We start from the raw sequence: 27,417 nt of genomic DNA on the forward strand, positions 1-27,417 counted from the left end.
AACGGTTTTATACATTTAGCGTATCCCTCTTTATCGTAATACAGTTTAATACTTCCATCACGGAAAGTGCCACAAACATCCTCAACCTGATTCCATTTGCCTAAATCAAAATCGTCCAAATTTCACTCAAACAAATCTCCTCGAGCGTCGATCTATCCACGCTACCAGCGACTCTATCAATGCCACCAATTCCAAGGTTACCAGCGAATAACTCGCATAGTAGCTGGAGCCAGTCCGATTACGTTGGAATTATTTCAGCCAATGTAATACGAATCATTGCGCAACACGCGATGCTATTCCGTTACTTTCTCCAAGCCAGCACTCAACTAGCTGTACTGTCGATCGATGAAAGTGACAGTCTGTCCTAACACACCAACTATACACGTTCAAATCACTCGTCGAAATCGGTAAAAAAAAGTAGTACACTAAAAAGTAGTGAAAAGTTAGGAGAAATTTCTTGCATTTCGTGCTTATGATAGATTTGAGATAAAATGGCGTACGGTGATCGAATTGTTCAGATGTAATCGTGTTATGCTAATGACGGCTGACCTACAAACTGAAGGATTTCAAGGTTATCGAACTAATAACGCGTTTCTTCGAGATTACGCAGCAATTTTCTTGCCTGAGATTGCCTGAGAATTTTTGTGAAATGACTCGAAATGAATATCGTTGGAAAAATCAAAATTTCTTTTCGGAGTGAAAGACAGAATGACCCGACGATAATACGAATTCTGAGAACTGACATCGTTGAAAGATGATAAAAACTTGTAGCGATCGGTGAAGAAAGTGACCGAGTTACGAGAACCGGTCTTTTTAATCCAAACTCGAGAGGATGAAGGAAAATAATTGAATCATATATGCTTCTGTAGCGAAAGTGCTGATGATCTCGGTAAGCTACCAACATGTATATTTAAAAATGTTTTAGAACTCTTAAATAGGGAATATGGAAGAAAGCATACGAATTTTCGGTGTTTTAATAATTTTACTCAGGAACCTAATAATCCAAGCTTCCGCTTCTGAAACTCTGAATTTTTTTGTAAGTTTTGCTTTACCGACGAAAACTAGTTTTCTCGGTTGATCCTTTTTCGATCGAAGAATGCAAAAGCAAATAATCGATTCTTAGACTGTAGTAGAAGTGTTAGTGACCTCGGTAAACTTCCTGTTTGGAAGCTGTTTAGAATTCTTAAGTAGCGTTTTACTATCGGGCTTGATAGTCTACGGTCGATCTTGCTGATTTAAACCAGAGAAGACAGAAAATCAGTGAATTTTGGTTGTTTTTGTAACAAAAGTGCCAGCAATCCTGATAAACTTCCAGTCTACGAGGATTAGAAAATGTCTAAACAGACTTCTGTTATTGGATTTGATTACTTTTACTCGATCTCTTCGACTCAAACGCAGGAAACATGACAGAAAAAGATGAAAGACGCGAATAATTTCTGAATACTTTCGTGACAGAGCTGCCTTAACAGATATTTCTCTATGGATGCCGATTATTTTCAATAGATCTTTGTTCGAGCGTCAGAAAGACGAAGAAACTGATTCGTTCTAATTGTTAGAACCTCGTATTCGTTTGAAAATAATCTTGGAATAATAAAATTATATCTTACGATCTTACTTCAAGAACTTCAAGTTTTTATCGCGTTCATTTAGAAAAATTAAACGCTGAATAGTCGCGTAGGGTCCATAGTGCGGTTTATCCTCTTCGAGCTAGCGAAGTATACACAAGAATAAAAATGATAGTTAAACAAAGTGGCACATAGCGATGTATCGAAGTCAAGGAGAACCAGAAACGGCGGAGCACGTCCCTTTTTCATTTTAGATTTTGATTCACCTCGTTTCGTCGGTTGAACGACGTTCTACCGACTTTTCGCGTTAAAACCTCGCATAATTTCTTCATCGTCCTATCAAAAACTACCCCTAGCAGAACTGTTAGATTCTTGACACGTTAATCTCGAACACCGCGTTTCGAGATCGTATTAAAGAACGACGTATGTATTGAAAAATAACGTTAAAGAGTGACGTAGGTATTACGAACAAAAAGAAACAAATCCTTCGTCTTACTGCCACTTTCGATGTAATCTCCATAAATCTCTCTTTTACCGACGACACGTGGTAAAACACGATTGTCAGTACGCTTTATATCGAAGCTTTTCTCAATTTTTTCTCCTTTCTGGAAGTTTCTTATTTTTTTAAAAGTTGCGCGCATCCGGTCATTGGTTTTTTTTTTAATTTTCTAATTATTCATAAATATAAACGAAGCAATTACAGTAGAATTCCATTTATTCGAACTTGTAGGGGACGAACAATTTATACGACTGCAGTTCGTATAACAGCAGCTTACTGAGATTTCATTGGGACAAACGAACTTGTGTAAAAATCAAGTTGCATCGAATTCGAGACTGAAATTCTTCTCTGCGTTCTGTACAAAGACACCGGTTACCCAATCTTTCATCTCGCGCAATTTGGCACATCTCAATTCGCTCTTAGCTTGCTTTCACGCTTCATCAAACCCATCCAACGGCCCAACATTTCCATCAGCCTCTCTAACACGCTTCTATATACCTCCACCTAAAACCATATCTACCCCTGCGTCGCACAACGTCTCCCCTCGAAACCTCAAGACACGGTCGCATAGCCAAGCAGCCTCGAAACGACCCTCGAAACCCCTGGAAACGTTCGCCACGCGCTTTTACGCCGGCCAGATAAGCAGAACACTGTAAAACGAGTGTACGAATCCCCCAACACGGTCGAAATACACGAAGGAAAGAGAGAAACGGAGCGCGAAACGCCGCGCTGGCCGTGACGACAGGAGCGAGACGGTGAGCCATGAGAATAGCCGTGGAGGATCGTTTCCGTTTCCCCTTCTCGAGCAACGTCGACCACGCTGCCTCTCAGAGTATATTTCAGAGAGAGCGTTTAAGAGTGTTCGCGCCAATTGTTCGCGGCGAGACTGGCCGTGCAGACCAGCTGTTATAGCCGCGTCTCCGCTCTGTCTCTGCTGATCCATCGATCACCTACGCATTCGATCCCTCGTTCGATCAACGTGGTCATGAGCTGGAGCGTTTGAGCGCGTGAGTAATACCTTTGTGTAGCCGCTAGTTTAGTTCTCTTTGTTTAGTGGATCGTGACGGTGAGTACCGATCGAAGTTGGTTTGCTTCTCGAGCGAGTAGTATACGTACGAAGCTACGAAATCGGTATTACACGATTTTCGATAATCGAGTTTTTCAGATGTACATTGCGAATAATGGATTTCGCTCGATCGGATCCGGTGCAGGTGTACTTGCGTGGTTTGTTGTTTATGACAGTGACAGGAATCGCAAAGCATCACACATAAAGTTACGTAATGAGTATTATATGTATGTGGATGATACATTTTTTGTGGCGACGATCGTGATTGGATAGTGACTTTCTTGTAGGGTAGATCGTGGATTCGGTGCAGATGCACTCCGATGGTTTATTATTTATAAGAGTGAGAAAAGTTTGGAAGCGTGTATTATCTCTGCACGCTTTTCTTTGTCGCGCGTATTGCCATGAATGGATATCGTTAAAATTTGGTGCTTATCATGGAGCGAGTAGATGCTGTCTTTGTGCAGTAATTTTCTTTGCTATATGAATCGTGATGGATGAACAGCGTCTGCGTTTGCTTCACTTTTGGTAAGAGCGAGTTAAGTTACGAAACGCTATCTTACCGAGATACCCCATTTCTCTAGAAAAAAAGAACGTTAATTTGAATTTTATCTCGAACGAAATAGAACACCGATGTGATTGAAAATTTACATATGTACGATATAGTATGTATTCTATATATAGTAAAATCTGCCAGTGTAGTAGCATATTACAAGTTAGAAATTATAATACCAAATGGAATGAATAATACGTGTATTTACCTCTAAACTTGAACGAATTAACAAGAGTATTATTATCTTGTTTTTCTCAATTCGTAAGTATTTTTTTAATCTCGATCGTAGTTAATAAATTATGCTCACCGATAACAATGTTTTCATTATGCAATCGACCTGGCGAATACGAATACCATTTATTTCCGAGTACATTGTCGATCGTATTAAGAAATATCTTTGTTGTCCTTTATCAAATATATACACGAATGTAATGCACGCGATAGATTGTAGTTTGTCAAACAGGCAGCATTGCATCTGCACTCTCGTTTTTATTTACAATTCTTCGAACAGCACGTGACACGAATACTCGCTCATTTCGCTGTCTTCTTTCAATATTTTTCCTCGTTTAACTTATACTACTCCGTAACTGCCTCTAATTCTTTTTTTTATTCTTTTAGAAAATTATTCTTCCTCTTTTGTTGCATATCAATATATCAAATATTTACCAAATCTCTCTCTTCTCAGTTTTATATTTAACAAATAAAACTTCGACACTGGAATACTCTAAACTAAAACTGAGACTGAAATATTTTTAGTTTCTTAGAACTTTCTATACTCGGTAATGAGATTCAAAGGATCCATATTTCGGCAGAAACGTTTTACTCTCGTATTTTAAATTCAGTCCGTGAGACACATAGATATGTCTCGACAAGAGATCGTGTTGTATTTATTTGCGAGCAAATAATTTCTATAATAACAGTAGAATTTTGTCAATACGTGTGTCGTCTTATCGACGAAAGAAATTGAACAAACACAAAAGACAAACTATTAATCTTCCACTCATCGATTAATCCAACATTCTCGACTCCTTATCGGTGAAATCACGACAGACGTTTAGAATAGAATATAGATTAAATCTGTACAACTACTTTCTCTCGTTATCGATTGGTAATTAGCATCGGATAAATAATTTTTTTCTAATCTTTTCTTATTACGCTATTGTTCTCTGATTCTATCGCAAAGAGTAGTGCGACCGTTGTCAACGAACGAAGAAAATACATGGTACATATGTATGTACGGTGCAAAAGTCTTAAACCACTTACGATGGTGATTTGGTAACGATAATTAATCATAAAATATTAATTATTTCGCTATCAATCAATAGTTCTAACACATTTCGCGCTAAACATACGCCTTATCCATATAATCATTCGACCACCGATTATACAAAATTCTTGTATTTCGATCTAAAATCACTTTTGAAGAACTGCCACGACTGAAAAAATAATTAATATGGAACGAAAGCAAAACATCAAACATTCCTAAGAAATAACAATATATTTCGTGTAAGGTCTAGCATCTTTAAAAACATAACATTTCCGACTGGTAGGTGAACTAAACTTCTGCACATATTTAGAGATTATTAGAGAGTGTTTCGCTAACATTCGAGTAGCCCGGTATTTACACAATCTCATAACATTGCGATAAGGTGATCAGAAACATCGTACGCTTCTCGATTTTACGCAAAGTGTATACATTTACTCGTTTTGCACAATCCATGCGTCAGACGTTTGAAACGATCATTCAGTGTTATCGGTTTTACATCGAGACGATAACGCTGTCGAGTATTATGCACGAACAACGACGTCGCTAATCGGTTCTATCAACTATCGAGAGATTGGAATTGATTTTAATGGATCGACGCAGGTCGATAAACGATCGACGACTAAAACACAGACGCGAACTTTGCCTTCTGAACAAAAATAACTTTTGTCTGTCGCCATTGATAATTAGAAATTGAGGATTCTATAGAGATCGATACGATGGCAAGGAGATTTCTTATCGAAAATTCGAGTATATAGAATGAATCTTGAAACTGGGACACGAAAGAAGAGCGCGTGGTTACTCAAAATCTCATCTGAATATGATCGAACTTTCTCCAACGTTTAACCGAATGTATTGTAATTTGTCCAATAACGAATTGAATTCCAGTTGAATTATGTATGAAGCGACAACTAAATTTGCCACCTTTCGAGTCTGTCCGTATATTTTGAATCAAAGGAGATCCACTCCTACCGAGAAATTAAAAAATCGCCGAACGTATGGCAAAATATTACGATTCGAACACACGATGGAATACATATTTCAATGAAAAATTATTACTTTCATAATTTCGATAAACGATGTTACTCGAAAAAATATCAAGTTCGCAAACTTAAGTTGCCAATGTATAATTTGCTGTCAGACTTGTAACAACAACTGTAATTTTCCAAGAAACGTCCACGTCAGCGAACGATCTTGCTTTTACGATGTTTACATCACATCGACTCGACGAGCATTCTTCGTTCTGGAACAGGTGGCCAACAGCGGAATAGAGAATTGAGAGTAGACATAATACCTGGTTCGAAAGGTCGATCGTCGGAAAGTGAAAGCGAACGTTCGCCATGCGATCGGCGAATATCGTCGAAATTCTGCAGCATCCACCTACCGGCGTTGTGTTCGATCTCGTCTCAGTGTTCATTCACGCGTCACGAGAAAAGGAACGAATTTGTTGGTGGGAATCCACCAGCTGACAAGTATAATCGAACCGATTTCGATGGAAGTCAGATAAGAAGCTTCCGTTCTGGTTAGTCGATCATCGGAGAAATTGGGGTAAATGAGGAAAGTTTGATCGTTCTGTGCTACGATTCCTGCGATGTTAGTAGAAATTGTTACACGGTTTTCACTTTTTCTAGATTCAATTTTAAGTTTCTTCGTGGAATGTTTTTCGAAGTTTCTGATACTTTTAGGTTATCGATATTTATGGAAAGCGACGACTTTCGAATATCGTTCTGAGAATTTTTCCAGTCGATATTCGGTTTCGAAACCGTAATAACTTCGAACGTTTCGATAAAATCTCTTCCAAGCTCGAAGTATTTTTCGGTCAGCGGTTGTTATCATCGGGAAGTGGTGGATATTAAATATCGTTCCGAGAGTTTGAATATTTTCTGATTCTAAGTGTTTACTATGAAGAAATTATACATCCTTGGTGATACTTTTGTAAATTACTGTGTGAAACTGTGTGTTATATTTAAGCGAAGAAGAAAGAATAGCGACGATTGTGTCGCCGAGGTATGACATAGTTGTGAATTTCGATTTAGACTTCCGAATTGACATCGTATGTCGAAAATGCAACGAACGTTCGGTAATTGGGAAATTGAACAAAAGAATTGATTATAAAAATTATAGAACGACTGATGTAGATAAAAAGTGCATTAAAACGGTAATAATTTACAATTTCGTTACAGTTTAGAGTAGAGAAAAATTTCATTCATTTCACGATTGTTCGCAAGATGTACTCTCACTTGTATACTAATTATGAAACCAATTAGAAGCCTTGCGTCCTCATTCATGGAATAATACCATCGTTTAAATTCGTTTTCGAGCAACGATTCGTCATCACGATGCTATTAACATTAACTCTTTAAATTTATAGAAAGTCTCACAAGACTCTGTACGTTTTCATTATTGTTTATTTTCCAGTAACCATCGTCGAGGTAAGGAACCATAAAACCTTTGAGAAATTCTTGAAATCCATCGGTCTTCGATCATAAATATTCGAAATTCTCAAAATATGTTCAAAAGTCGTTGCTTTTCTATATTATTACACTATTATATCGACCCTCGATCAACGCGACAAAAATAATAAAATGATTAAAAATCAACTCAGAGTTTACCAAGCATCGATAATCTAAAACTACTAAAACTTCGCGAAAAGATCATCTCTATTCTTTACCATATTTTCGCAATCACTATCGGCAAACTAAAGGCGCGCAGGGTTTCAAGAAATATCCAAAATCCATCTTTTTCTCGTATAAACTCATCTAGTTTTTCGTACGGACAACGCAAATTAAAATATACAGGGTGTTTCATTTTTATTCCATTAAACAATGGAAAAATGCTTTATTCTTTATTACAAATTATCCTGTTTACAAGAACGTACGATGCTTTGAACAACAATCTCAATAATCGTGACCGACAATCTTAATAATTCGTTACAGCTTGGTAATAAAGGATCACGATGCTACCTACGTTCATGTAACATTTTTTTCTCGTTTCCGATCGTAGCATACGCTGACACCGTTTGACGGGATAAAAATGAGACATCCTGTACATCTTTAAAATCGTCGAAAACACAGTCCGAAGAAGTGATTCGTAATTTTTCCACAAACACAGAGACGCACGAAGTAGCGCAGTGGGTCATTCACGTGCTGAACGGAGGTAAATCACCTCGCAGTCTCCTCACGATCGATCATCTCGACCAAGCGAGATTCGAATCGATTGTCTCGCGACAACGAAACGTTAGATGCACGCAGAGAAAGGCCTTAATGGCCAGATAGTAGACGTATGAACGTATATAAAGCGAATACGAATATAAAGCGTACAGTGCAGCGGTTCGAGTCTAATTAATTTGTTTTTGATGAGTCGTCGCGGCCGGGGTATGCGGCCTGAAAAGCCGACGAATTAAGTCGAAACGAAAGGATGAATCATAGAACGTAGGAAGCGAACGAGGTTTCTGGATAATCGTGCTCGTCCCCGATTAGCCTTAATCGCGTGACTGATAATAGGACTCGCGTCGAAAATTCCCACTGGCAAGTGTGCACTATCTGTTATCCGCTATCTCGTCGTTTCGCTCTTTCCCCTTGTAGACGCTCGATGCAAGCACGGACGCGATCAGTTGCATGGAAAATTATTCCCGAGGTGCTACGGATCTTCGTTATCTTCTTTGTTCATTTCGCGGTCGAGCGTGTTTCTCTTCGATAGCAGAAGGAGGAAAATCGAATGGGCGATACTTTGCAGATATTTTTGTGAGTCTTTTGCAGTCAGCGAAAGAGTTGATTTTAAGAGGATTGTTTCGAGCAGTGGACTGTTTTGTTTTGCATGAATTTCCTTCGGGATCTTGCATGGAGAGTGTTGTGTATTTATCTATTACGCGTTTCCATTTATTTTTATTATCTTCTTGCGTTCGCTCGTGCAAACTATTTTCTGTTTGTTGAAAATGTGGATGATTCTTTTTGTTATTAGAGTAAACGTTATGCAAGATTTAAGAATAGAATCTTAGAAGCGTATTTAATGTTAGTTAGGTCGGAGAGGCTACCTTTTTTATTATTTGCTCATGTTATTTCTTATTGCTAAAGCATAGATGATCTCTTTTTATCACAAGAAACGTAAATAATCTTCTTATTATTTTTCCACTATTACGTCTACTAGAGTTCTTCTCGTTATTTCTTTAGATTTCTCTTATCTCTTTATCGTCGATTATAATCAATCAAATTATTATCGATCTTTATCGTTGTTAGGAGTATACGTGATATTTCTTCGTTATCAGGGACAGAATACACAGATACTTACATAATACATAATACTTGTTTTCTAAAAGTTTTAATACACCTCCAGCCTCTTTTTTTTTTTTGCAAAAATTATATTTCAAATCTGGAAAACAAGGAAAATTCCTCGTCTCTATCAGCCAGGCCTTTCTTCGTCTCTAACCATGAACAATTTTAAACATTTTCATCCTATCGACTTGCAGAACTTGGCTTGACCAAAGAATGATATTTACGGAAGAAAGGTAAAGGTCACCAAATCGTTATAATAAATGATCTTACATTCTATTATAATTATAGAATTATCATTTTTCTTAAAACAGTTATAAAAAAAGAAAAAAATCAAGCAACAGCAATATGAGTGAAACACGAGAAACAGTGTTATCGAACCGTGTTAAGTATACACAATAGAACTACTGTTTTATGAACACTTTAAATACTAACATTCTATCTTTCAAACTCTCGTTTCTCCATTCCGTGCTCCTAATGAACCGGGTCACGAATAAAGTATCCATATATCAACTAATAGAACTTCCCTGCCATCCTTGTCATCCGGCATAAAACTTTGTAGCGATTTCTATTGAATCTACTTCCACGATAAAAGTTATAAAAGTCTTCTAACATAAAATCTGTTTACTGGAGAAGAATAGTGAAGATTTTCCTCGTTGAATAGTGGGATAGTTTGATGTGCTTTTCAGCGTCAATTTAAGGTGATGTATGATACAATAGAATTCCTATTACGGTATTTTTTGAAACCTTTTGTGGAATGATATCTATTTAAAGGTTTAAGAACAATAAATTTTATTTATTACTGCCATAAATCTTACTATTCTAGAGTGAAAATTGTATTATTCTATTTTTAAAAGCCTCTTGCGTATTAATATTTAACAGTTTGTCGCTGTCATATTTTAAATCTTTTTAAAGCTTTTACTATTTTATCCGAAGAACTTCCTGTATTAATATTTAAAAGTATTAAATTTATATTGTTATTTTTATTCCTCGAATCCTCGAAAGGAATCAAATATAGAAAAATAATCGAACAGACAAATTGTCTATATAATTAAGAAGTATGAATATTTCCTGTGAGATCGGAATAATTAAAAAGGTTATAGACATTGCAGAAATTATAATTTCTAACGCTTTTACTATCAGAAAGATAAAATCACTGCATCTTATTCCATTAAGATTGGACTGCGTCCAAAGATCGAGCGTTTTCTGTCATCTGGAATTACTCATAAGCTTCCACTTACTAAAATAGAAAAACATATTTCTGTGATCCTGGAACTGAAATTCGCTGAAACGACGACAAAGTTTTCTATAATTTTGAGACTAATTAATATACAGACAAAAGTAAATTTAAAGGCAAAAGTGCACAGAATGCGCTTAATGCTATAAAACGTACGAAACATTCAAACTATTAAGTTATATTCAATACGTGAAATAAATCTCCTATAAGTTTCATTTCCATAGCTATTTTCATAGAAGTACGAATTTGCACAAATATCCGCGATTAATCGATTATAATTGATTATAAAATTCCTGTTCATCGAAATGATCACGTTAAAAATATCAGAGAAGAAACACTCTATTCTCCAAAAAAATGTTCTTACACGAATCTTTGTATTAATTCTACCGATCGAAATTCTGCTAAAAAAGTTGATCAATTTTACCATAGAAAATTATTAATAATGGAAGCATCGACGATAGAAGATTATCAATTTGACGAGAGGAAATTGTCGAGTGATTCGTGATATGCATATTTTGATAAGGGCGTTATGTCGGCTGCCTCGCGTGATAACGGTTATCGAGACAAAGGATCATTCGTGTATTATATAATATGTAATTTCATGGAAACGTCCTTCGTTCGCTATGTTCTTTTGTCTCTACGAATCCTAATTTTTCCACTACTTTTTTGTGTAATAATGTTTTATTTTGTATTTCATATGTAATCTCACGTAACATAAAATAATCAGATCACAAGGAGCGTGATTGAAAAATATTGCTACAAAAATATCATATTATATTCACAATATATATTGTGTTATATTTATCTATTAAAATAAATTTATAGGTCAAAAGGGATTATTCAATTTTCATATTCATTATTTATTCTCATTATTATCGAAGAGATTATTTAAATTTCAATTAAATTTGCGTCCAATACATCCATTGTCCAAGATATAACTAATTTTAAATATCGTAATTAAAAATGTTGTTGCGATAGAACTTCAAATTTACGTATACCTTTATCTTCTATCTTATATTAACGAGTACACACGTTTCAAACACCACTGATAAAACATCTATCAATATATTATTTTGTAAGAAGATAGGAATAATTCCAATACTTCTAATTTCTTTACGTTGGGGCAATGTGTTTCGCGTCTGCTAATATTTTTTTAAGTCTCAATTTTATCCATTCACGTGTTCTGTTTTAAAATAATTGCACTTGAACTCTTATCTGAAGTTATAAGATAAATGTTTCGGACTGCAAGCAAGAGGATATCTCTGACGCTTGAGAAATGAAGACTCTGGAGGGATTAGTGTGACTAAATGGTAGCGATGACTGTGTGTGTAAATGTGTTTAAGAGGGTGTCTTCCCAAGGGCGATGAACAAGAAGAGGGTGAAACCAAATGGTTTCGTATTTAAAGAGTATGCATTTAAAGAAACTACGTTATTCGTTTGCCAAACCGCAGTCTATTTGAAATACGTATAAACTACTTTATTTTATTATATTAAATTTATTACATTAAATTTATTACGCTGAATCTTTTAGTGATTAGAAACGAGTTAATTTGCTTTTTGTTAAACGATCAATATGGGGGAATTTTCGTTAAATATTAGTTTAATCACTTTTATCTGACGATTTAATCTGACGAAACCTTGTCTTCACATGTACATGAGTTTTGTCAAAATTTCGTGGAAACGTGACAAGTTTACCATTCGGTATTTCAACTTTCACGATCCTCTTCCTCTCGGAGAAGAAGCTAGGCGTGGTTCTTGAGACAGCTAATAGGCATTCTTGCTTCGACACATTCCGGGTAGTCATGATATCTGTCGAAAGTCCTCCTATAACCTTCAACTTCTTCTGTAGAAATGGAAACCTTTCGAAGCAGCAAGAAATTTCTTCCAACGAAGAGAGTTCCTCGGGACGTATAAATATTCCATCTCACTCCTAAAAATTTAAACGAGTAAGGAAATGTCCTTAATGTTATCAAAGTGATAGTATATGTGTTATGAAAATTGTTTTTAGTATTTTTTACATTATTTCTTTACATTTCTATAGTACAATTTCTTCTTATAAATTTATATATATGTCCGAGATGAAAGGACATCGGGGCCTTTCTTTTGCAACGTTTGGCAAGGTCCCCGATACTTTAGTCCAGACTTTTTATTATAACTGTACTTAAATAATAAAAATGAGAAACAGTTGTTTACGATCCAATCCGAGTACGGGTGCCCTAAAGTTATGACTGTGGACTTGGGCTCGAAGTGACATAACGGGTCGTTGAACGTAGCCACGGTCACGGAAGGGACGCGTACCTAACGGAAGTACGGAGTAATTAAATAGTTCTCCTTGAAAACTAAGATTGACCCGAGGCGCACAGAGAGGTACGGAGAGGAGTATATAAGGGCAGTTCCACTTGGATTGAGATTTAGTCGGATTAGTTCTACTTGTACTGTGGACGAGTACGTCGAGACACACCCGAATCGTGGATCAGTAAGTTGAGTTCCACTTAGACTGTGGCAGAAATCGCATTCGTCATCCCGTTGACCGTCGATTCGTTATCCAATCTAAATTCATTGTCATCGACATCGCGATTATCTAATCGCTGCTATTACCTGTTAAACTCCGTAATAATTACATTCGTATCAGTAAAATATCATCTATAGTACCTAACAACGATGGCCAATTCACGCGAAGATTCGTTGTACGCCCCTAACCCTAATGATAATCCGACAAATAATTTTTATTTTATGCACTTTATGTACCATTAAAATATAACATACGTGAAATTTTCTGCGCGAGTTTTATTCGCGTAAAATGTTTTCTTACGAATTCGCGCGTAAAAACAATTAGGCAATCGAACAATAACGTACACGTAGAAATATCTAAAAAATCTTGCTTATGCACCTTGCGCATCTTGTTACAACGATCGACGATCACGAGTTAATGTTATTTCAACATTCCAGTTTGCGTACGCGATACAAACAAACCATTTAAATCGAAGTTCACCTACTTTCTTCGCGCATTTTCTTTCAAATCATTGATATCGTTACTCGGATACGAGAATTTCTAACGTGCGATAATATTCTATGTTGAAACACGATGCGTTTAACGAATTTAGTACGACTTGGAAGCGAGGAAATGGAAAAAAAATTCTGTTTTGGTAATATGCTCGCTTATCGCTGAATGGATGATAATATTAAGTCAAGTTGAAACAGTGATTGAAAACAGTGGTTTATTTGATTTCAGCGCGATCAGACTGGCGGCAGAGAAAAACTGAATGGAGGCACCGGCAGTTGGACGCTTTAGAATCCTTGCGTTGCTGACGATATGGCTGGTCCAGCTTGCGGTGCCCGGCGCCATCGCGTCTTACAGCATCGGGGTGGGCAGAGCAGATGCTACGGGACCCGCCGCTGAAATTGTTTTTGTAAGTATCGCACGAAAGTATCATGTTCGAACAAGTATTTAGCATAGAAATTATAATATGTTGAAATTACAAGATACTCGTTACTAGAGAGCGAATTTATATTTTTCTGCGCGTCATTGAAGAAATAGAACCTAAATAAACATCCTGTTTATCCTCCAACTATTATCAATAGTATTTTACTTTGCATATTTCGTATATGCTTGCATCGTATCTTTATATTATACGCATTATATCTTTGCACAACCGATTCAATTGTATAGAACGAAAAATAATTCTCATTCGACGGATATCGGTGCGTTGGAACGAATTATGCAACGGAGTTGAGCAATAAACGACCTACAGAAGCGACGCAGAGTCGTGTTCCTTGTATTCGTACAGTGTTTCACGGGGATTGTTTGTTTTCTAGATGGGCTACGCGAAGATCGATCAAAAAGGATCAGGAATCCATCTTCGAACATTCTCCCGCGCATTCATCATCGACGATGGCGAGGAGAGGTTCGTCTTCGTGAGCGTGGATAGCGCCATGATAGGAAACGGCGTTCGTCAAACGGTAATCCCACTTGCATCCTTTCACCTTCCTTCTTTGATACAAATAGAAAAATAAATAGAAATTTTTTGCCATTTTTCGAACACAAAGTTCGCAGATCAATCTATCGTTTTGTCTAATTAATTGTATTTATCCGCATCTTTCGTCCTTTTATCGATGATAATTAAAAAATGATTTTTAATGAGATATCAACGAATGTTTGTTTAAATCGAAATTATTTATTAGAAAGAGTTAGAATATTCTCGGAATCCTTCTTCGTATATTTATCTTATTATGTTATTTCTCTTTGTTCTTCATTTTCGTGTAACATGCATTTGTGTTTGTATATGCAAGGTATCCTAGTAATCGTAGCATAATAAACAAGGGGAGATTCTACGTGAAAAAATAAGTGAGAAACGTAGGATAAAATTTCTTTATGCGACGCTTCGTTTTCAATTCATTTCAAAGTGTTCTACTTGGAAATGAAGTTTCAATAATTTTTACTTATTGGATTTATACAAGTTGTAAAAGTTTGTGTTCCTGATAAAATATGTTGGTTGTTACAGGTGTTGCAGAATCTTGAAAAAGAGTTTGGCAGCCTGTATACGGAGAAAAATGTGATGATCAGTGCAACTCACTCGCACTCCACACCCGGTGGATTCATGTTGCACATGTTGTTCGATATTACGACATTCGGTTTCGTTCAACAGACCTTCGATGCTATGGTCAAGGGAATCACGAAGGTAATTTCTTCTCCTTATACTTAACTATGAATCTTCAAACGATCAAATTCAATTTACAATCTCGAAGAATGAAATGAGAAAATTAAAAAGCTAACGTTACAACGCATATTATAATAGATTTGTATTTCCTATATTAATAAATGTTTTATCACATGATCATCTAATCGATAAATATCGTATAAATCTTGCAGAGTATTCAACGTGCTCACTATGCCATAGTTCCAGGCAGAATATTCATCACCCATGGAGAAGTTCATGGTGTGAACATTAATAGAAGTCCATCCGCTTATTTAAACAATCCAAAATCAGAGAGAGACAAGTAAATGTCCATATTTTAACGATTAAATTATTTTTTTTCCTTTTCCATGCTTTTCTTTCATTTCATTAACGATTAAATTCATTTTGTAATGTAATAGATACAAGCACGATGTGGATAAGATTATGACACAAATACAATTTGTCGGAGCCGACAACAAGCGATTGGGTGTAATTAATTGGTTCGCGATCCATCCAACTAGTATGAATAATACTAATCATCTATTGTCCAGCGATAACGTTGGCTATGCCTCGATTCTTTTCGAGAAAATTATGAATAACGATTCGTTGCCTGGCAAGGTAAGCGTTTTAAGTATTAAAGTTAATTATCAATTTAGAAATAATTCGATGCCATATTAATTCGGTATGGAATACTATTAAGCTACTTAGGAAAATTAAGAATTCATTCGTCTACTGCTTAGCTAGTTTTTAGATAAATTTCTAAGAATACTTCGAGCCATATTTTGCAATGGTTTCTCAGTTAGTTTAATTTCTCAGATATGTAAGAAGACATTAGTAAAGTGATTATTATCAACTTTTTCTCAATCCAAGTTGCATTTGGTATTTTTTAATCGATAGATCCATGCCCGATAATCTTGTTTCGAGAGTTACAAATAATATATTTTCTCAATTCCTATCCTCTTATATTTTCGCAATAAATTGTGTTAGAAAGCAACAACGTTCCTTCGTCATTTTTATTCAGTTAAATTATAAGACGAAGAAAGATATGGTTTACACTAAAGCCCACAAGAAAACATAATCTCGAGGGTTATAAAGGGATTATCCTCATTATACATTGCGTTATATTCGTTGTGTATATGTACATATACACGTTGCATAATTCTATTAATCATTCAATTTATATCTACGACATTTAAATAATTTAGAGTTTATTTAAAATGTATTTCAAATTGACGATAAATATATTTTAAATAAATATTACGGATATATCTTGTTAAAAATTTCCTAATATATTGAACCCGTAGAATGACGACCTATTATATTTGCTGAATAGAGAGAAAGAAAAAGAGAATATGCGACGACAGAACAAGAAATACATACAAATATGGTGAATTCAGAGAACTTCTAAATTCAGAGCACAGCTATATTGTAAATAAACATAATCACCCGTAGCGAATTTCACAGGTCATCTGTATGAAAGACACGCGGTTTATCTCGGAATGTTGGATTGTTCGTATGGTTTCCATACTATAAGCCATAAGAAAATTCTGTTACAAAATTTCACAAAATTCGTAAAACGTACGGTTCTTAAATTTATTAATATCTATTAAATTTACAACCACAACGGTTATAAAAATTACTCTTACAATTGGTGGTTGCAGAGAACTATTTCAGCATAGCATATAGGTAGTTGAACTAAGAGCCTATTATAAATTTAAATTTATGAAACTTTGTAAAAATGATAAGGATACAACTCATTTTATACCAATTAATACTTTTGAAATATCCAAAAGAATAACAAAATACACGTTCAATTCCAAATAATTTTCGATAAGATTCATAAAATTGAATTTTAGGATCAGTTTCATATAAAAAACATAAAAATGTGATTTATGTTTTTCTATTGCGATCTTCAATTATACTATAATTACAGCTCATACAGTTAATTGCTGTTTGTAATCAGCCGCGATCAGAGTACAAAATTGTATCGATCTCTAAAATTATTCTGTCCAAATCGACAATTTCCATTCTCTCTTTCTTTTTCTTTATGATTTCACGAGTCCAAGTAATTGTGTTAATACGAAACAAGAATACAGTTGTGGATTTTGCGAGGAGTTGTAACACAAATTCCTTGAAATCAGGGCCAATTCGTAGCAGCCTTCGCCTCCAGTAATCTTGGCGATGTTTCACCGAACACACGTGGCCCGAAATGTGAATTTTCTGGCGATAACTGTTCCGAGCAATACACTTGCCCCAGAAAAAAGGAGATGTGTTTTGCTTCTGGCCCAGGAAAGGACATGTTCGAGAGCACCAGTATCATTGCCAACAAGATCTTCAAAGAATCATGGGTAAGTCATTCTTATTATACGCTTTTCTTATTCTATATAGGTGTAATTTTTTTTATTTGATGGCATTTTACCTTCCAATATTAAAAATTTTACTACCAAGTTCTGCGAATTTTCCTCATTTGAACTGTAAGCCCTTTTGATGTTAGGAATTTTATTATTTGAAAAAGAAATTTAGATAGAAATTTATTGTAGAAATATCGTTATAATATTCTGGATACTTTTTCCATTTCAATTCTATCTTTTTCTTTTTTTTTTTTTTTTTTTTACAAGATAAGATACGAACTTATCTACGTCGTTACGTATATTCGTTAAAAGTTAATTATACAAGTATCGAAGCATTACTAGATATCGATATCGGTACATTTGATGTAAAATTAAACATCACTGAAAACAGAAATAATTCGAAATCTATCTTTGTCACATGGTTATCATTCTACCACATACTGTCAGTCTAATTGTTTCGAAATTACAAGCTGAGTCTATAATGAAAAATTATGGTTCAAAGGCTGAATATTTGTTAGATATTCAGATTGCTAATATACTTGATCGTTAACCGTACATATTAAGTTTCGAGAATCATAAGCGTATCGTTAAAAAGTAAATACAATGGTACAAAATACGTGGACCTTTCGTAAGTACAAGAATTCTTGAATAAATTTCGCGCCACTTTTAACTCTCGCTGTAACATAAACGTAAGTAATATAAAACGATTCCACGGAGGTGCAAAATAAATGACCAACGATAATAGAAAGAATGAGCGCAATGAGCATCGAGATTACTAATTACACCGTCGGTACGCTTCCAATTTTGTACACTTCCGTTTGAGAAAATTCGTAATTAGAATACTCGTCTGTTCGTTGATGAATAATAAAATCAACAGCGTAAAAGAACACGTAAATATTCGAACATAGATACGTATGTAGGAATATAATCTACAGGGGCATATACATATGCAGTAGAAGAGATCATGGGCATAGAAACGCAAGATAACTATCGAATAAACGAAGAAAATGGTGCTGCACTCGGGAGAGCGCTTAATGCGGAATATCGCGATAACGAGATTAATTAAAGATGAAATAAAGTGTCGGTGTAATAAAACACTTTTGACGTTGATGGTTTAGATGGTGTCTGAACTGCTTTTCCTCGATTACGTTTGTACCCATTCTTTCTCTTCTTTCTTTTTTTTTTTTTACTTTGGTTAGTCAGGGAATATTAATTTCAAGGAAGCCTTTCTTGAGCGACGAACAGAAAAGATGTTTGTCGAACAGATTCGCAGTGATTAAATCATTATTTTGTAAATAACATTCGCTGTGATTCGTATCTTCTGCTTTCTTCTTGATATTGGAACTAGCAGTCTGTAATGTATATCTATGTATATATAAGTATATATCGTGCATAAGTTAACTTAAATAATCATAATTTAAATTATATGACAGAAGTAAGATAAGTACATTGCCGTCTATAAATACAAGGGTACCTACTGATTATTCTTATTGTTATATTACCTATAACCTATTGGTTACTTTACCTATTACCTGTATACTGGTTATATTTATTTGGAAATTGTTCTAAGAAATTTTGTCCTCGAACATTGAAAAATTGCGATCTTCCAGATTTTTTGCTCAGGTAGCGAAGCGACAGGTACGATTCTTCCTTTAGAAAACAATGATATTCTTTTCTTATTCACTTCTTCGCTTCTTCACGAAAAAATACACAGCAAATAAATAAAACCATTTGCGGCATAGACGAAATGATTGGAAAACAGCAAATTTACAGGAAATAAATGAAAATATTCGAAAAAATCTAAGTAATTAACATTTTCGTCAATTGAAAATCTCGTTAATTACATTTCCAATCACCTGGTTATTTATTTAATAATGTAAACGAAATATTCATAAATTTCTTCTCGGCTCTTTCTTCTTAAATAAAATTATAAAAAGTTCTTCACCTATTAAAATTCTACGTTTCTCCCGGTAGCTTCGATCAAACGTCTCTAATTTCTAAGAACTACCAAAGAAAGTATAACAAAGTACGGCAATTCTTTTTTCAGAGCGTTCAGCCAAATGATTATCAACTCGATTCCCTTTCTCGCGTCCCTGCTGTCTGTTATCCAATCACGAAGAATTTATTTTTCATCGAATTTCTTGGCAAAATCATCGGATAAAACAGAATGGAAAGTTGTTTCGCTACTGTTCAAGTACACGAGCAAATCGTTTTTCGCCCCGAGGCACTTTCTACCGATTAACGAACAGTAAACACTCGTTTACATATCCTCCCGATAATTCGGAGGGTCGTCAGCTGGAAACTCGTTTCTTCGAATGGAAATTTCTCCTGGGAACATGTTTTTGTTATGAGCATTTCTTCTCTTTTTTTAAGTTTCGCGAGGAAGATCAAATTCCTTCGGAGACACTCATATACCTTGGACGATGAATAATTTACCATTTCTTGGCCCGTCTTTTTGGCACGCTTTCCATCTCCAAGCACCTCTAGTGATTAAAATATAATTACACCGCGGATATTTATTCATTTATGAGAAACCTGTTTTCAGCATTTCCGCGCCATTAAATTTCCCATAAATACGTATCCGAATATTTCATGTTTTTGTACGTTATGTTCGTACCGCGATATTTTTTTACACCTTCGAAATATCCAAAATATAATTCTCGTTATAATATCTAGCGGATGAAATATCCATTTCTTTAGTTGTGTTTACGACTAAATACCAATTTGTACGAATATCCGCGATTTCATTACAGAAACCATTTAGAATTAATCGGAAAAGTCAACGTTCGAAAACGTGGATGACTCGAATCGGTTAACCCCCTGCCTTATGATTTAATAATTTACTTGCGATACGTTTACTCAGTTCATAAGAAATTTCTTCCAAGGTCTGAATTGGAAATAAATTCAGAGGAAATCTTCTCCGGACATAATAAAAGACTTTTGGGAAAAAATGGCGGAAATTATAGAGAATGATGAATTATCAACGATAGCGCAGCATTGATTAACTATTAATTTATTTTCTTATTATAATATACGTATTTATATAACACACTCGGTGTTGAAAAATACTGCTCCACCTTTGGAATTACACATCTCCTCTTTTTCATAAAAAATGTCTTTATTTCAAACAATAATATTTATCTCGATACACTTCGCCGCCTTTTCTCTATTTCTTCGATCGCTGCATCGAAATGCACGGAAAAGAACAATTACGTCAGTTAACGTTGCTTGAACGATTGAAACGACGCAACATGTGCATCGGTAACAATGAAAATGTCGGAAATCTGCATATTATCTATACCATAGATCCTACAGGATGCTGAAATAGTCCTTGTTTTTTAATATTTCAACCATAGTCTATCACAAATTCGATACCATAAAACGAGGGGTTAATCGTCGACACGTCTCGCTTAAATAAATTCTTTCTAACCCTGTTCCTGCTTTTTTTTTTTTTGTTTCTTCCTCCATCACTCGAATATATTCATACGATTAATAATGATGCTTTTCGTATTCCTCGTAACTATTGTAGTACGCCGGCGAAACGTATTTTGCTACGGGAATTGGCTTAGGGTGAATCGCTGGTCCGACTTTCTTAACCACTGCGTTGAAGCCATTATGATCGTCGGCAGTGTATTCGACGATTCTGACGCTACCGTCAGGCTCGTTGACGCTATAAGATCCGTGAACCACGTCACCATCGCGAACTTCGTGCTGTGTCTTCACATCCCCTGTGTGAGGATCGTGAACGCCATAGTTGAAAGTGTATTTTGGATGAGCCTATAATAGAAAAGAAGGAATTTCTATTTATATTTTGTTAATAAATAATTTATTCATAAGCAAGAGTTTCTGTCTATAATTTGTCAATGAATTTCTATTTTTATTTCTATTTCTATTTCTATTTATAAGTTGTTGATGATTTTCCGCTTAATTTAGTCAAGTTTTCTATTTATAAATTGCTGGCGTACAGTGGTACCGATACCAAGCCCAGATAAAATAAATTCTTCGAGATTGTGCCAATAGATCTCTATTTATAATTTGTTGATAAATGTCTATTTATAATTTCTTGGTAAATTTCTATTTATCATTCCACTATTTATAAATTTCTGTCGCAAAGCGGTATTAAATAGCGAATCCAGTAACACGAGTCAAGAAAGATTTCATACACCCCAAATTGCCATTAAATTTCTATCAATTTCGACCAAATTATATCTTTCTGCCATCAAAAAAATTTCTTTTTGGACAAAGTAAGGAGAGGTCGTATATGAGATGCGTAATTTCTCGTTTTAATTTTACGTCAAACATCTTCTTGAAACATTACAAATTCTTTTTGTTTTCTGAAACGAGAACGATATCGAAATATAAAGACGAAATTACGTAATTTCAACATCTAAATTTCTCCAAACGTAGCTGCCGTGTATTTTGAATGGAACGAAATTTCATAAGCGATTTTCCACGCGACGGACGTTCAAACGATCTCTAACGAGCGATCGTTACGAGAAAGCGTCGCGGAAACGTTCGCGACAATGAGATACGTCGCGGAAGAAGTTCTTATGCCAAGCACTGCTTTTCACAGGCTGGAATTTCAATTAACATAGAGGCGAGGCGAACGTCACGCTTCGTGCTCTGAACTATTTGCGATACGATACGCGATTCCAAGTACAGATGGCCGATAATTAGTATCTTATCTGGTGATCGACGATCGCTGATGGCGTAATTTACTACAACTTGTTTTCTGCATCGTTTGTAATCTGATCTTAATTGCAAGCGAATGATACGAAAGATATTAAGTTAAAATATTGGTTTGCCTGGAAAGTTCCTTCCGATTTTTAAGGAATTTGGTCGACAGGAGAAATCACGTTGAAAAGTTTTTCGCCGAAAAACCTGAGAGCTTCTAGAAGGATGGAATATTCAAAGTGCGTGAGAGATGGAGAAAGGTTGTGGAACAAAATGACAGCTGTATAATTCAATAAATAAATATCGAGTCGAAATGTAAATCGAAACGAACTACAAATCTTCGTTTGTTCTTCTGGTTTTCTCTTCTTCTTTTCAAAAGCGGTTTTGTAGATGATCTTTTGTTTTAAGAACAAAATTTTCTACTTTTTCGAGGATATTGTAACTTTTATTTTGTAAAAAAATGATCTTCCTTCTTTTAAGAATAAAACTTTTTGTCGCCGCAGGCAAATGGAAATTTCTCTTCCGACAAAGATTAAAGATTTTACCCGTAAAAATTTCGTTCCACGGTGATAATTATAAGGGTGAAATGAACGATGGAATATTAATTTTTAAGTAATTAGTTCGATGTAAAGATAAACGTAATGAACAATAGATACGATTGCTTACGTAGTAATCGTGTTCGCGATCAGCATGATGATCGTATCCGTGAGATGCATGATCGAGGGTCGCTGCAACTTGAACAGGTGAGGCGGAAACCGCGTGAACCGGAACCGCTACTGTTGGTAGAACAGCGTGTCCTTCGTATTGAACAGCAGATCCTGAGTATCCTTCGAGACCCTCGTAATCCGCGTATGAGATTCCATGGCCGCCGTCGTAACCGCTTAAGACCACTGCGTGGCTGACTGCAATCGTTGCGCATAAAAGGCATAGAATCTGAAACTGAAATTTATATTGATTTCTTAATTAACAATACGACTGTGCTGATTAAATCCTAGTCAAAATTTTACTGAATTTTTCACACCATAGGAAGAGCTATTATAAATTCGTCCAACTATTTTACAACTTTTTTAAAGCTTATTTTAAATTAAAATGTATAACGAAGAGAACTTCTCTTTCTCTAGAATTCTTAAAAATCGAGGAAGAATATCTTTTTGCGCGTCATTATAAATTTTTCTTTTCTTAAATCATTGGATCAACGATGAAACATCTTTGTCTGCTTCGTGACAATAATTTTAAAGAATCATAGTCGTTTGGAAATATAGTAAAACTCATTTTCCTTTAAAATTTGTTTAGAATTAAGTAACTTGAAATTTAGAAATGAAGCAAGGAATTTTCCTTTTCTTAAAACATTAGATTCACGAAGCGATAACCACCGTATAATTTAGGTTAGCCAATTTTCACGTTCTTCTCTACTATCTTGCGCGGCATAAAGAACAATGTACAATTACTATCGTCGTTTCTATAGAGAAGCTAACAGAAAGTAAATAGCCAATCCATTCGTTTCCAACGCATTTGCATATGAATCTTCACGTGCGACCTAATTTTTCGGATTCAGAAAGCTTTCAATAAACGTAAGAAGCTGCCTAGAGTATAGATCGTAATTTCTAAGGGATTATCGAAAGAATTCTCGAGCGTAAGCAGAAAATCTTTCCTTATACACGATTCCTTGCTATGGAAGAAGTCGACAACCCATCAAATTAGATTTTTCGATCGGAAGCTCGATTCCCAAGGCACAAGCTATTACAACAATTTTTTCACGAGCACGCAGTATATCAGAAGCTCGTAAAACAAACGAGATTATGGCGGACATTTCATCGAGCTAATATAGACGATGTGAACGCAATTTTAACGATAAAGTAGCAGTATTATGCGAGTGCTGATCTATTTATATCGTTGTAGTTTGCTCGAAAAATTTCGAAGAGAAATTCGCGAATGCCGTATGACGCTAACGCAGAATCACGAGCTCGTGACCTTTCCTATCAAAATCTGGTTCGATAATTCAAGTAATAGTAAGAAGAAAATAACTCGGATATCAGCGAAAAAATTCTTGATAAACTACGGAATACTTGCAAGACATCGGTACATCTTTTTGTCGATTTTTCCTTGTAAAAATGTTAGAAGAAACGACGACTATTAAATTTACACGAAAATGAATTCTCGTTGAATTTGTAGAAACTTATTACGGCTAATAATAAATTAAGCAGAAACACAAAAGAGCGAAACACAAAATAAATATATAGAAACCATGCTGCTTTGCTGTATAAATAACCAAAAGTCAAGCTATGTAACTTAAAATTTACCTCAAATTAAAAAACTAGTACGTTATGTAAAACTCGAAGTCCCGATAGAAACTTAAATTCATCGTAGGCCGATCAAAAATGAATTTCTCTAGTGTCTTCCAATGCTACATAACAGTATGCTAAATAATTATAGAATTTAGAGATAATGAATAAAAGGCACCCTTTAATATAAAACAAGAAAATTTTACTAACTTAACTGTTTATATATAAACAATTATTTTAAATCAATGATAAAACACAACCTAAGACTTTGTATCTGAAGATGGCTACGGTTCAAAATTGATAAATTAAAGTCAGCCCCTAACTTAGAACATCTTTGCCGTTACCAAAAGTATATATTGACATTTGTCTCAAATAAAAGACGATCCAAACTCGATCGAAAGCAAAGCAAAGCTGATTCACAAATCACACGATCAACGAGATCAACGATATATTTAGCGACTCGATCTTCCTCGCTATAAACACCAGTTTCCGTTTATAACTCGTCGATCGTTTCGGTTTACCTCGACTATTGGCTAAACGACACTCTCGTTAAAAGTCCTTAGTCGTTAAACGTTTTTCGGAGGCAACAAGATCAACGCGAGGGGAACTTGGAAAGTCATCGTATGACTCGAGAAAGTTTCTCGAGTTTCGTCTTTCGCGTCGCTTCACGAGCTCTTCCCTTCCCGAGAAAAGTGTCCTTTTTCACTTTCTCGCTTCGACCTTGCTCCGTAAACTAATACGAATCCACGGAAGTAGCTATACCGCTTCCGTATTTCGCCTGCGGACCATAGACCACAAAACGTTATACAGAAACATATCGACGTCCCGACAAAAAAAAGGATCAAGCTCTTGGTACCGCGGTGAATAGATCTCTCTCGAGGTCATCGTCTTTTCAATACGCGATCAAAGAATCGTATTTTTTATAGAAATGTATAAATGAAATTCCAATATCGAGTAGAGAACTTTTGGAGAATTTTTCATCTTTTTTCTAAAGCGAATGATTGTAAATTTTTAATTGTTTTTTTTTTTTTTTTTTTTTACTGGAATGTACTTAGAACATTCTGTATTCTATACTTTCTAGTACGAGGAAATGTACTTTTTCAATCGTTCTATGGTATAAAAAAGTATATACGTATAACTTTTTTTTAAAAAAGGAAAGCTTTTAATTAAGTTTTAAACGCTTCCTTACTACATAGAAACTTTCCAAAAATACTATCGAACGACTTCCATCGATGAAACACTCGTTTTCACAGAAACTTCCGTTTAAGCATAAAGAAACCTTCCAAAACCACCACAAATAGATCTGTCACCGGACAAAATATCACCTGCAATGTACATCACCTATTAATAACACCTGTAACTTCCTCGAAAAGCAAGTTATATATCCCACGGCTTACCCTTCTATCTTCGAATTTCTCTCAGAGGTAGAATACACATAAACATCTCTCAACTGGTCGAGGAGAACATCTTTTCTTGGCTGACCATTTGCCAACTATTATTTACCTATCCATCTAACCAATGTGCAGAGCAATAAACTGCCAGCTATAAATATTAGGACGCCTACTCGTTACATTTATCGCAAAACTCTAACAGATTTTACTTTAATTTTAACATTAAATTACTTAACATTAATATACAATTAATCGTCGTTAATACTATTTTACGTTGCAAGGCATGTCGTATGATACGATTCAAGTAACAGATTCACGAGGAAGTGGATAAAAGATAAAAGCAGTGGAAAGTACCTAATTTGAGCCAACGTATTATGAGCGACGTATATTCCAATTGTTGGGAGGGTGCGGAAGCAGATAGTACGAAACACGAAAATTAAAGCAGGCAGCATAAGCGAATCTTTGAAAAACACCTCTAGCTAACCTACCAGCCATACGAAATAGCACCTACACTATACGATAACTATGTAATAACATCTTTAACCAGTCATACATCTCTCACCTTACACCTTTCCATCTTCAAACTTCTCTCAGAAGAAAAATACACACAACCGTCCCTTCGCCGTTCCAACCAAACATTATTTCCCGGCCCCTTGACAATATACAGATATTCCAACTATTCTAACTATCGATGGTGCGTAGAACTAGAAAACACGAGAATTGAAGCAGCAGATATAAAGAAATCTTCGAAAGATGCCGCAAACTAACCTACCACGATAAAATACCATCTGTACCAAACGATATCAACTTCCTTCGAAAAGCAATATATCCCTTTCCTTACTATTTCATCTTGAAACTTCTTTCAGAGGAAGAATACACACAAGCATCCCTTAATTAATCGAACCAAACGTTAGCTCCTGGCTGACCCCGATATACAGCGTACATTCCAATTATTCAGAGGGTGAAGAGATCGTAAGAAACACGAGAATTAAAGCGGAATCAACGAAAGAGGCTACATAGATGTCCGAAAGAAAAACTTGCACGGTGTCACGCGCGCACACGGTCCCGGCGGTTTCCGGTTTCCGGTTCTCCCGTCGTACCTTCGGCATTGTGGTCGATGCTGCGTGTCCCGTGTGTTGCCGTGTGATGCGAAAACAGCGCGATACTCACTGATAGCCGTTATTCCGAAACGATGCCCTTATATCTATCTCCCACCCGCGCCGCTTCTTTCGTTCCGGGCAAAAGCCCTCGTCCTCCTACTGCGTTACCCGTGCGCCACGACGCTCCCACCTCGATCAAACGATCCTCTCCACGTTTTTCCTTGGAGGAGAAGAGAGGGTGGCGAGGCGATGCGTCCACGTGCCGGCGAAAGGATGCCTCGGTCTCTTGCGGACACTTCCGGTCGGCCGCGAGGACTCGCGGCTCGAGTCGCGGTTGTCGATGCATCGAGAGATTCGATTTCGTGACGCGCGGTTGCGATTGCGGTTTCGAATGATTTTCAATTTGCATTTGCTTTATTTCGTAGGAATGTTCACCTCTCCGCGTATTTCCTCCCATGCTCCTATGGGCAGATCTTTTTAATTTAGTTACAGTA

The 27,417-nt window shown here is 35.8% G+C and overlaps 2 protein-coding genes across 7 annotated transcripts in view; one reads left to right on the plus strand and one right to left on the minus strand.

The window, feature by feature from the left end:
* CDase (neutral ceramidase) overlaps positions 1 to 27,417 on the plus strand; it is a 139,656-nt gene that overhangs the window by 91,265 nt on the left and 20,974 nt on the right. For 2 of the 6 annotated variants that reach the window (XM_069128181.1, XM_069128180.1), the window contains exons 2-7: positions 13,682 to 13,859; positions 14,266 to 14,409; positions 14,952 to 15,128; positions 15,320 to 15,447; positions 15,545 to 15,743; positions 17,267 to 17,473. In XM_069128181.1, coding sequence (XP_068984282.1) covers positions 13,713 to 13,859; positions 14,266 to 14,409; positions 14,952 to 15,128; positions 15,320 to 15,447; positions 15,545 to 15,743; positions 17,267 to 17,473 — 1,002 coding nt within the window. In that variant the 5' untranslated portion in view covers positions 13,682 to 13,712. Of the gene's footprint in view, positions 1 to 871; positions 890 to 2,910; positions 3,072 to 8,532; positions 8,688 to 12,682; positions 12,926 to 13,681; positions 13,860 to 14,265; positions 14,410 to 14,951; positions 15,129 to 15,319; positions 15,448 to 15,544; positions 15,744 to 17,266; positions 17,474 to 27,417 lie in introns of those variants that run through there. The other 4 variants (XM_069128182.1, XM_069128177.1, XM_069128178.1 and 1 more) reach the window with 4 other exon arrangements.
* Positions 19,352 to 27,021, minus strand: CPR6 (cuticular protein 6). Its single transcript, XM_069128232.1, has 3 exons — positions 26,924 to 27,021; positions 22,817 to 23,089; positions 19,352 to 21,253 (listed from the first exon to the last, which is right to left on the minus strand). Exons 1-3 carry the CDS (start codon positions 26,930 to 26,932, stop codon positions 20,966 to 20,968), a joined length of 570 nt encoding a protein of 189 aa, XP_068984333.1. The 5' UTR covers positions 26,933 to 27,021; the 3' UTR covers positions 19,352 to 20,965.

This window comes from Bombus flavifrons, chromosome 15 (genome assembly GCF_040668555.2).
Source record: "Bombus flavifrons isolate JBK064 chromosome 15, iyBomFlav1_principal, whole genome shotgun sequence".
Lineage (NCBI taxonomy): Eukaryota > Metazoa > Arthropoda > Insecta > Hymenoptera > Apidae > Bombus > Bombus flavifrons.